Source organism: Misgurnus anguillicaudatus, chromosome 13 (genome assembly GCF_027580225.2).
Source record: "Misgurnus anguillicaudatus chromosome 13, ASM2758022v2, whole genome shotgun sequence".
Lineage (NCBI taxonomy): Eukaryota > Metazoa > Chordata > Actinopteri > Cypriniformes > Cobitidae > Misgurnus > Misgurnus anguillicaudatus.
In genome coordinates this window covers 30,440,368-30,452,830 of record NC_073349.2, presented here as the reverse complement: position 1 = coordinate 30,452,830, position 12,463 = coordinate 30,440,368, and the positions used below count along the sequence as shown (strand labels likewise).

The 12,463-nt window shown below is 34.9% G+C and overlaps 1 protein-coding gene across 4 annotated transcripts in view; it reads right to left on the bottom strand.

The window, feature by feature from the left end:
- Positions 1-12,463, bottom strand: part of dlgap4a (discs, large (Drosophila) homolog-associated protein 4a) — a 159,587-nt gene that overhangs the window by 4,596 nt on the left and 142,528 nt on the right. For all 4 annotated transcript variants that reach the window (XM_073875556.1, XM_073875558.1, XM_073875557.1 and 1 more), the window contains 5 exons: positions 10,816-11,240; positions 8,612-8,700; positions 6,002-6,399; positions 3,696-3,787; positions 190-342 (listed from right to left, as the gene is read on the bottom strand). In XM_073875556.1, coding sequence (XP_073731657.1) covers positions 190-342; positions 3,696-3,787; positions 6,002-6,399; positions 8,612-8,700; positions 10,816-11,240 — 1,157 coding nt within the window. The remainder of the gene's footprint in view (positions 1-189; positions 343-3,695; positions 3,788-6,001; positions 6,400-8,611; positions 8,701-10,815; positions 11,241-12,463) is intronic.

The following is a 12,463-nucleotide window of genomic DNA, read 5'->3' as shown; positions in this document are numbered from 1 at the left end:
AGAATCTGTATAGATTACGCCAAAAATAATTCAACATTATGCTACCCTCACACATCAGTGAGCTGTTGCACAAAAACACAGTAATGTTCAAAATGTTATGCTTTAAAAAAGCTGTATTTAGTAAAATAGTATGGTTACTGTGGTACCATGGTAGTATACTATTCTGATGGAAAGATATGTTGGTTGGACCTTTTTGTCCTGGATCTCAGATATCTTCCAGTCGTTGGACCTGAGGAGGTGGAGTTCGTCAAACTTCATGCTGATGTCTTCAATGGAGAGCTGCAGTAGATCCCAAAACCCGGCCAGATCCTGCGCTGTCGGCCGCGGCTGAGCGTTTGCATCCTTATGCAAAAAAAATCAAGCAAACAATCACATCAGATTACTGCACCAACTTAAATAAGTCATGTAGCTTAATGGGCACCATGCTGGTATTAAGTGATGCACTGAAATGACAATTTTGTGCTGAAATTGATACCAAAAAATCTGAATGCACTTGGCCGAAAACCGAAAAATGTATTAAAGTTTTTGTGTAATTGTATACATATTAAATTAATCAGAGTTTTGAATTTCAGTGCATCCCTACTAGCAATGCCAACGTCAAGGGTTTGATTCCCAAATAACACAATAAGTGAATTATTAAAACATCAATAATCTAAAAAAAGAATCAAAGTTTACTTCAGGTCAACTTCACATGCTCATTAAAATGATTTCCTATAGGAAACAGTTCACAGTAATTTACTGTGGGAATATTTTGTAATATTTAACTAAGGCACAACGATAAAAAACAATAACAATAATTCCAGAGATTCCTGCTATATGATGACACACAACCTACAAAACCAAATACTGATGACTTCATAAAATCTACAAGCTATCTAACACAAGAATGTGGTTCAACTATCAGTGTATAGCAGGGGTCTTCAAATAGTTTTCTTTGGGGGGCCAGATTTAAAAAAATGTAATATTATGCGAGGCAAACTTTTAGCCCTATTTTTACCTCTTATATATTTTAACTTTTACCCATTATCTATATTTTTACATGCGTTATAGGCTAATTTATGTTGTTTTTTGTTACTTTTTGTCATAGGTCTTATTTTAAAGGGGCCATGGCATGAAAATCTGACTTTTTCCATAATTAAGTGCTATGATTGGGTCCCTAGTGCTGTTATCAACCTAGAAAATTTGAAAAAGATCAACCCAGTAACTTAGTTTTGGTAAACCATTCTCTACAAGCACATAAAAAATAGGTTGTTGAAATTTGGCTCTCCTTATGATGTCATAAGGAGCTCTTATTATAATAATTCCACCCCTTAATCCAACCACAGCACTGCCATTTAGTGCAGAGAAAAAAATAATTCACAGAACAATTGAGTTTCAATTTCAACAAACCACTACCACTATCATTGTGATCAGTGTTTGCACTTCATCAGCTCATTTGCATTTTAAAGGACACACCCAAAACGGCACATTTTTGCACACACCTACAAAGTGGCAATTTTAACATGCTATAATAAATTATTTATATGGTATTTTGAGCTAAAACTTCACATATGTGCTCTGGGGACACCAAAGATTTATTTGACATCTTTAAAAATTCCTGTGACATGGCCCCTTTAAAACAAAGGGCAACCTTCCGATCGCCAACATGGAAGTGACTTAAACTGCAGTTCATCGACTGGCCACTAGAGGCTTGCTATCCCCATAGACTCCCATGTTAAAACATGCCCTACTTTACATCAGAAAATTATGTGTTTACAGCTTTTGAAAAAATGTTTGTTCTGTATAGCTAATTTTGCCCTTCCTGAAAACTCATTTGTTTAAATTATATTAAGTCTTAAAGTTTTTCATAATTAAGGACGTGGTCACTTTAGTAAGGGATGAACTGCAACTGCTGTCACTATAGTCGAGCTAAACGAGGTCGTGGTTTTAGCAAACAGCCAACTTCGCTCCACCTACGTCCCGCCTCTTTACTCATTTTCGGTTATCCGCAAGATATGCACGGTGACGCTATGCCAAGATGGGGATGGCAGGCCTCACCAACTATTGGCTTAAAAAAGCTCTTCACAAACCTACGGGTGACATCACAAACACTACGTCCATATTTTTTACAGTCTATGATAAAACACATAAAAAAAAATGCACACATCTTGTATTCAGTATTTTGCCTTTTAATGACTGAAAACTCATTTTTAATATTCAAAAAACAATTGCAGTTTAACATTGCAAAAGCCAAATGTTAATAGGTAAACTATGGATATTGCACAGAAAAAAGTGCAAGTGTTAATAATCAACACATGTATTTTTGTATAGCACTAACTGTAACGCAGAACTCTTAAACTTCTTTGTTTATAATTTTTAACTTTCATAAATTGTTATATTTCAAGTAAACATCTGCATGCAATCACAACACATAGCCAGTCTTCTCCTAATGACTAAAACACTTTATGCTTTTTTAATGTTTTAAATATTTATAAGCTATAAACCGCCCTACCACTGTACACTGTACGACATTATAACACGACTGTCGGAGTTTGCCCCCTAGTGGCAGTCGTATGAAATATTTTGGGAATATTCAGCATACTGGAATAAATAAATGAATACAAATGAATGAAACCATAAACAGCTATGCATATGAAAAGTGTTACTAATAAAGTTAAACAAAAAAAGAGATGAATAATTTCTAAATCAAAACAGTGTTTGAGTGAAAAACACTGAAATAAATTTTAATAAAATCCAAAGCTCGAATCAGATCTGAAATAATTCACTCGCAGATGGTTGGCACCCTATGCAGCTCCTTTGTGACTCTCGTTGCGGTTTATTGGCTGTCTTTTGTCATGTGCAGTAGAAAGGTGGCTTTAAAGTAACCATGCTTATTTTAAATCAGACAAAGATGACCGACGGGCTGGATAAAGGTGATTGGCGAGCGGCCAATTGACTAGCCCTTCTGTATAGTGTTGTAATCAGTCTGTAATACAGATAAAGTGGCACTAGAGGGCAGTAAACTTATAAACCTCATATTTGAATTAAACACAGAGATCTGTGCAAGTTTCAAGGTGACCCTGGAGGACAACTTAATCGTGTACATTGAAGACATGCAATACACCAGTAAACCAAAGGTGGGCAATAACGTCAGTGAGGATTACATGGATGTTGTGGATGTCCTTCTATGACATTATTATTACAAAACTTGACTGTCAGCTTTATATTAATATAACTCAAAACGTTCTCAAACTGCATAACAGTTTTTTATTTTAGTCTATGCTGGGATAATGTGTTGTGGTTTGCAACCTCAAGCCTAGCTAACCAACCATCACGCTACTCCTTTACTAACTAAACTACTCAAATCTCCTTAAAAGGGAAAGTTCACTGAAAATGAAAATTGTGTCATTATTTACTTACCCTCATGTTGTTACACACCTTTATAACTTTCTTTGTTTTGCTGAATAAAAATGAAGATAATAACCAAATAGATCTGAGGCACCATTCACTTCCATAGTATTATTTTTTCCTGCTATGGTGCCCCAGATCTGCTTGGTTACAAATGTTCTTCAAAACAAAAAATGTATACAGTTTTGAAACAACTTGAGGGTGAGTAAATGATGACAACATATTATTTTCATGCACCCACACAGTCTGGATAGGTTTTTATTGAATAATAATGGATTTTATGAATCACTTGACTGATTTATGCTTACCAGATTCTGCTCGCAAAGTCCCAGAAACTGCTTGAACTTTTGAGCCATAAGGAGCTGAGCACAGCCGACTGCGCTGCGAACTTTCCCCAGAACTACAGAGAGAAAGAGACAGACAGACGCATGAAGTGTCGTCATGTCACACAAACAGCATTTCCTATTAAACACAATAACACACACAACATTGATTTGTTATGTTGTATAGAAAAGGCAGAAATACATCATCATCATTTCTCCATTAACATCTCAGTCGCAGCCGTATCGATTTCCAGATTCATTCCTGCCAGGTTCAAATCTAATGACTTTAATCACAGCGCTGAAGAGCCAAAATTAGCCAAAGAGCCAAGAGGCGTTTCTGTTTAAAGCTTGTTAATGAGTCCGCACGGTTAGAGAAAGACTCGTATCTTTAATTCATGAACCCTCTGGGAATTTTTGTGAATACAGATTCTCTGTCTAAAACACACGAGGCTCAGATAAACCAGCATCTACACGTTTCCATCCATTCCTCTATACCTTTAGTTACTCTTACGAAAATGAAAATATATATCTAGAGTTCAGATAAGTGTTAATCTGTGTTTAAACTTGTTATATGACAGCATTCTGTCATAGGAAGCCTTAGGATGATGATTCACAAGATGATTCATTTTGAATCAACTTAAAGGAGTAGTTCACTTTAAACTCAAACTTCTTGATAATTTACTCACCCCCACATCATCCAAGATGTTCATGTCTTTCTTTCCTCAGTCGAAAAGAAATGAAGGTTTTTGAGGAAAACAACCACAAATACTCATCATTACATATCTTTATATATTTCTTTTAAAATAACGGTAGACCGATTAATCGGTTTTGCGATTAATTGGTTTTGCAATTAATCGCACCAATAGTTCCATGCCGATAGTTTTTCCGAGTGCGTCCATTGCTTCATTTCATAATTAAGTATTTAATTAGCTGAATAGATGCTGCATTAGCAGAGAAACAACAACAATAACATAAGTTTGTCGTCAAGGCTGACAGGACGCTAATATTAGTGGTACCTCAAATAGTTAATACACGCAGATAAATCCAACCCAAATGTTTATTGTCAATGATTATTACAATTGATTTGCATTAGTTTATATTCAGCTGGTTACTTTTATCTATATTTTAAGATAAACAATGAGAGAAAGAAAACTATATGCAACTGTCGGCTACGTTAACATATCCAACAAATCAAAATCAAAATTTCAGTTCTTTTTTGATCATCACTGTAATAAATCTTTTGTTATTTTGATTATGATGGATCATTAAATGTTAAAACAGAAGCAAATAAAGTACAAGATAATACATAATAGACATTTATGTAATTTGAATTTTACCAGTGGGAGTACTTCACAGAAGTATTTACTGTAATATTTAATATTCTAATTAATATATATTTTTATTCATACATTTATTTCATTTAGCACATTTTCATTGTTTAGTACTGTTGTTTTATTACTTTTGTATTACACGTCAGCACTGTTTCACTTTAAGTGTTATGCTTGTTTTCTATCCAGTAACCATTTTAAAAACTATCGTTCGCTTAATCGGTTCTCGGCAAGCAGGGACCAACTTAGTTATCAGTAAAATCCACTATCAGTCGACCTCTAATACAAAGTGACATTGGTAAGATCTGGCTTGGCGTAGACGGATGTACCGCTTCAGCTTTTACTATAATCGTCTGACATCATTGTTTTTACTTTTTATTTATTTATTTTTAAAGGAAACGTTTGACTTCGTCTTTGCATGTTCGACTTGTAAACGCTTGATTTATACTTCCGCCTACACCGAGCGTGACCTTTCCAAAGTCACTACGTCATGCGTGAAGTCAAGGTTGCGCATCGCAGAACAAGCGAAAGAAGAGTATTTGTGGTTAAAAAGAGTAAGAGAGTTGTTAAAACTCTGTGTATGTTTTTGATCATCGTTCTGAATCTAATCTCTAACAAAAGCCCTGCTATTTTTTAAAGAAACCTACCCATAATTGAGAGGTGATAAAAAGACAACAGATAAAGTTTGGAAATAACATTTTTTTGTTTGTTTAAAAGCAGGGTCTGTTTTTGATTTGACGTATTGCATGTTTATATATTTAAAACTTTAAACGAAAATCATAAAAGCTGCCGCTGGCTGGCAACTTCTAACAAAGTAAAAATTGTGCCGAATTTTTTTAATATAGTAATAATGTACAACCCTACCACAAAAAATTAACCTAATGTGCCACAAATCATTGAACAGTGTTTTTTGGGTGGGTTATGGTGTTGATGGCCATGTTACTCTTGGTGTTTATCATTTACCCTCTTCTGACAGTTGTTTGTCTTTGGTCTCTTGTTCCATCTGTTGACACCAGGCCTCCATGCGGTCCGTCTCGGCTTGAAGAAGTTTCTGGAACCACTGTCCGTCCCGGAGGCAGGCCACGCCACCGGGCTGCTCCGCGGATCCGTTTACGTTCCCTGTACCGGCCTGTAGGGAGGGGTCGGGTGGAGGCAGTGAAGATGGATCCAGTGCCGGGTCCAGTTTCTCCTGCAGCGAGGCAGTACTGCAGCGCATCATGTCCGGTCTTGTGGGTTTGTTGTGGGTGCTACCGTCCAGCGATTGATTTGGTGTCTTGTTTACAGAAAGTTTACCGTCAGACTGATCCTGAGCTTCAGTCTCAGTCTCCTGTCTAGATGCCATACTAGTGTAGCGACTGAGCCTGGACACAGAAATAGATGAACATTTATGACCAGTACAAATGTACTGCTACACACCTGATTATAACCAGCAATACAAGTATTCTACAACATAAATTTATTTTCGAAGTAATTTTTTAAAGTTAATTTAAATAAATAAATAAATAAAAGAAACAGGAATATTAAAACTGTAAACACAGTTAAACAATTAAACAACAGATTTTTTATAATAAACTACAATAAATAAAATAAATAACTATAGCTATACATATACACAATAATCATCGACACAACATATCAAAATTACTAAAATACCATGGCATGGGCATATGGCAATATTTTGCAAAAACTACATAAACTTTAAAAAAAAAAAAACTTTTGGTAAACAACTCTCGTGTGAAAGATGATCAACGATCAGAAAGAATGTCAAACAAGTACATATGTAATATGATTTTTAGTTTTAAAAAATACGAAGTTCAAACTGATTTTACGAACTTAAAGCATTACCGTATTGCATATCGTTAATCGAACAATTCAGAAAGTTAGTGCATATCTAAAACCGTCCAATACCGTGCAGCCCTAGATTTAAATAAAAGCCTTTTATAAAAAACATTGTTATCAATTCACATAAAGGTCTCGATGTCATGTTTATTACACAGTGACTTAACTTTTATTTTAGTCGCCTTCTTTGTGTTTTATTAATTTTATAAACATTTTTAAATCGACCTTATCATTGTTCTTTGAATTTCTACACATCTTTGTTTTTTGTGAATTTAAATATTTCTTATTTTTACTTTTATTTATTATTTACCTTTTTTCTCTTTTTAAATTCTTTTTATGTAAATCACTTAAAGTCACAATGAAACTGAAGTGAAAAACAGTATTATTTATTTTGGATTATTGTTTTTTTTTTTTTTTACAAATGTCTTATCTGTGAGCTTCATTATTTTTTTTAATTAATGTGCCCTCATAATCTTAAATCGAGACGCAAATTTCCCCCCATCCTCTCTTCCGGTCATATGGTATGGCAGGTGGGTGGGTCCAGGAAAAGATTGCAGCAAATAGCAAATAGCAACATGACCCGATCCAATCAGATCTCGATGGACGAATTCAAGTTCAGCCCTACCTTTTATCATTTCAAAAGTCGTTTAACTCAAGTATTCGTCACCACGAGGAAAATAAGACAATCACTATTTCCGTTTCATAGCGACATCAAATGTATTAAATGTGCTACACGATTGAACTTATGGAGGACTGGGAGAGCAAAAATTATAAATAAATATATAAATACTTAAATAAATATGCAGAGAAATATAAAAAACAAACTATAATATTTTTAAAACAATTTATTTCGGTATTTAATTATTATAATTGTTTATTTATTCTTTTATTAATTTCCACATTTATGTATTTATTTATGTATTAATGTGAACATATAATTATTTTTTACATTTATTTATTTCCACGTTTATTTATACATTTATTTCCACATGTATTTATTTATACATTTATTTATTTCCACACGCATTTATTTATACATTTCCGTGTGTTATTTCTTAATGAGGAGGGGGCGTGTTTTTCTTCAGCCATACGTTTTATATCATTTATGTGTTTTTTTATAATTCTCTGCATATTTATTTTTGTATTTATTGTTTTATAAATGTATTTGTACATGTATTTATTTATTTATAATTTTTGCACTCCCAGTCCTCCATATGAACTTGCCTTGCAGTGGCTATTAATAATAAAATAACTAAACACAGCATAATTTTGTATTTCAAATGTAACAATAGTAATATATTCAGTATTATATTGTCTCAAAGATAAACGGCAATGGTAAAATAAAGAGGAGACAGAAGAGACAGGGCGGGCAGAAAGAGAGAGAGAGAGACAGCTGGTGTGTGGGAGACAGCATACTTTTAGATAGATATGTAAATGAGTCAGAGAAATATGAAAATAGACCGAGATGAGGATCGTCAGGAACAGAGCGAGTGGGAGATCTGGACACAACCTCATTCTCTTCTGTGTGTGTGCGCAGTACATGGATGAGATGATATGTGGCTGACTCACACACATATACACAAAACATATCACACACAGTAACACAAAGTCTCACACAGACAGATCTGATTGTAAGATGTGTTGCTGTTGACATGCGTATCACATTGCTAAGCAGTAAATGGAGACTGATATGAAGAACTTTGCTCCAGGATTTAAAGACAGAAGTACACTTACGGCCTGCCGTCCTCAACCTGAACACCAATGGACTGAAATCTGGTGGTGGGAGTTTGTTCCTCTTTCAGAACGGGCTGAACACAATCCACCTGCGTCAAAGCAAAACAGAAATATTATATCAACCTTTCCTCTGCATTATTAATATAAACAAGTAGATATGACACAGTAGTATATGCACTGCAAAAAATGACTTTCTTACGTATAGTATTTTTGTCTTGTTTTCAGTAAAAATATCTAAAAAGTTTTAAATTTAGATGCTTTTTCTTGATGAGCAAAACGACCCAAGAAAATAAGTCTAGTTTTTAGACCAAAAATATCAAATTTAAGTGATTTTGTGCATAAAACAAGCAAAAAAGATGTGCCAATGGGGTAAGCAAAAAAATCTTGAACATTTTTCTTAAACAATAAATTCAAGAAAAAAAAATCAAGAAAAATTTGCCTCCCCATTGGCAGATATTTTTGCTTGTTTTATGCACAAAATCACTTAAATTTGATATTTTTGGTCTAAAAACTAGACTTATTTTCTTGGGTCATTTTGCTCATCAAGAAAAGCGTCTTAATTAAAGAATTAGATTGAAAGCAAAAAAAAAAGATTTTTTTTTGAAAATTATTGTTTGCAGTGTATGAACAAAAAAGTTTTTTCTTAAACACTTAATTTAAGAAAAATTAGCTTACTCCATTGGCATTTTTTTTTTTGCTCGTTTTAAGCACAAATCCACTTACATTTTTAAAAAACTAGACTTATTATCTTAGGTCATTTCATCATCATGTAAAAACATCTTGATTTAAGAATTTGTTAATATTTGTACTAAAAAACAAGATAAAAATACCAAGTAAGAAAGTCACTTACTTTTTTGCAGTATGGTAATTTACTTTATCTGGACACTTTCTTTCATAGTTAATCACTAAAATTGCCAAAACATTTTAACATGATAATTCTCTCAAATTGTCCAACTCCATAAGATTTTCTTTATTCCATAAAATAAAACATGTTGGTTGGTAAATTATACGATTATTAGTTCGTGTTTCACTACGACACATTTGACGAATAGTCACAAGACTCACAAGAACCAAAGATTGTCTAAACTTACCGTTGTGAAGCTGGCGCACCGCCATTTTTTATCTAAATGCGTTTACATTCAAACGCAACATATAAAATCAACAAAATACGCCCGAAATATAAATTATTTTCTCTCACAAATATATTGTTTCCCTTAAGACGACATATATTCACATTCCTTTATGCGATGACGGATGGGCGCTAAAAAAACGATTCAAGCCTTTAGAAAGCTAGCTAAAATGGGATTTGTTCAGTGAACTATTCCTTAAAAACCACAAACTGGTTTGAGAGAACATTATCAGTAAATAACTTAATAACAGTTCAAAGCTTCAGCAACACGCCTCAATGTCTATTGTAGTGTTTTATGGAAACAGAAAGTGATACGGATTAAAATCACATGAGGAACAGTTAATGATTTAATGAAATCTCAGGGCCTGATGTATAAACGTTGTGTATGCACAAAATGAGTACAGAAATATGCGTACGCAATTTTCCACCCACATATCGGGATTTATAAAAATAAACTTGCTGTAAATAAGTGCATACGCAATCTTTAAGGATGAAATCTAAGCAAAGTTTTATACATGAGGCCCCTTCTTGAGTTTACCACCATGTTAGAAAAATAAAAGTTAATCGTGTACTGTTAATAATCCTGCTTTATACAAAACTTTGAGACAAAAATTCAAAAATAACACCATTACTGATAATAATGATGTGTACATTAACACTAAACAGTGTAGTAATACCGTAGTACAGTGAAAGTACTGGTGACATAACCAAATGTCATGAAAAATGTGTATTTCTTAATTTTAATCTTAACTGTCAGCCTTCGAATACATGATAATGATTGTCATGATATAGGGTTGCAAAATTCCCAGAATTTTGGAAATTTTCCATGGAAATTACACAGGAATATATGGGAATTTTGGCAAATGGATGAAGATGATTCAGATGTCGAGGAATCAAATGTTTGTATGTGATGCAGTTTGTAAAAATTACAGAAATTTTACAAATAATTCCTTAAATTTCAACTTGGAATATTTCGCAATAAGTTCCCAATCAGTACCCAACATCTGAGATTAAACAAGACCTTAGTATTACAAAAAAACTTTCAACATGAGTCCTACAAGATCCACATACACACCTGAATACCAATAGATGACAATTTTCTTTTGGGCTGAGCTTGCGGTTCGTACGGTGCCACCGTGAGACTCACAGAGTCATTTTTGGCATCCGGGGCAGGAGAGGGCGGAACGATTGCAGGAGGTGGAGTGGTTACTCTTGCGCTGGGCAGGGGTACGGGCTCCCGCGGGGCGGGAATAGGCGGCAGAATGGACGGGCGCTTGGCGCCCTTGACCAAACTTCCTGTCCACGAGCTGGCGATGCTGTCGGAAGAATTGCTGCGTCCGGATTGGCTGTTAACCTCGCTGCGTTGTTCCTGGCTGTCCAGGTAGGTGTCCTGAGCGGATTCGGTGCTGCTCTGGACCGTGACGGCGATGTAGGGTTTAGAAGCGATGCGTGGAGGTATAGGGGGAGGAGCCTTCTTACAGAGAGCTGTACAGGAGGACTCTGAGAGAAGAAAAAGGAGAGATCATGTTTAATATCAATAATCAAGACTTCAACTCACTCAAAGTAGCTGCGTTGCCATCATCCTTCAAACTGCACAAATGAACACTGCAAACTGAAAATACAGCCAACGGACACGGCCAATGGAAATTGAAATGTTTCCATTAGCTGTATCCTCAATTCGCAATGTCAACCTGCGCAACCCAAAGGGCAATGGAAACGCAGCCACTAATAAGCATAGCAATACTAGTAAGCAAATAAAAATATTCAAGGCCCCTTTTATACGAAGTTATTCAAAGTAGAACAACAAACTGATATGATGTTATTTTTAACAAAATCAAACCAATCGTAACTTCAGCTTCCTGGATCTGAAAAAGTTAATCAAAGCAAACTTTCAGGAAAAGTTCACCTTTGATCTACGATTGGTCCATGGTCATTGCATAATGCATAACGTATTGTCTAACTTCACCTGGTTTAAAATGCAAATATTGTCTTATTCGTTTCATTTCAGGACAGGAATACCTTTTATTTAACAACATCAACGATATATGACAACTATGAATACTTTTAAAATGTTGCGTTGTGGAGCTAAAAAAGTTAAAATCTGCATCTGTATGATCACTCGTGACTATTCATTCACTATTGTGTCGAATGTGAAAAAAACTATTTCAATTTGTAAATGACTGATGTTGAAAAATAAACATGCACAGGAAGAGCGACTATTTACATAATCTAAACCAGTAACGAAGAGGGGTTGGGACAGTCAAATATCGTTAACGGTACACAGCCATTCACAAATTTTCTGCGCCTTGTTCTTTAACGCAAACCCTACCAACTAAATATCGCCAACACTGACTCATTTCACAAGCGATCCAGAAACAATTCAAAAACTCTTCTGAATGTCAGCCGGTATCCCAGAAGGCTCTGCTCTAGAGCCACAGGAAGAGACGAGACAAAGACAGGCATTTACATACTGAAATCACGACAGCATTCCTCTCATGCTGGGCAATAATACCAGGAATGTGTCGAGTTGCACCCACGAAACACATTTTAAAAATCTGCTGATGAGACTCAAAGTTTCACTCAGTGTTGATAATAACGCCTGTCATCTAGAATGATGAAGAGATCTGAAGAAGCTGCTCTAAAACTATAAAGACATTATGACAAAGGGTTACCGTTATAATGCCAAAAAGAGATGTTAGCCTCAGTCGCCATTCACCTTTATC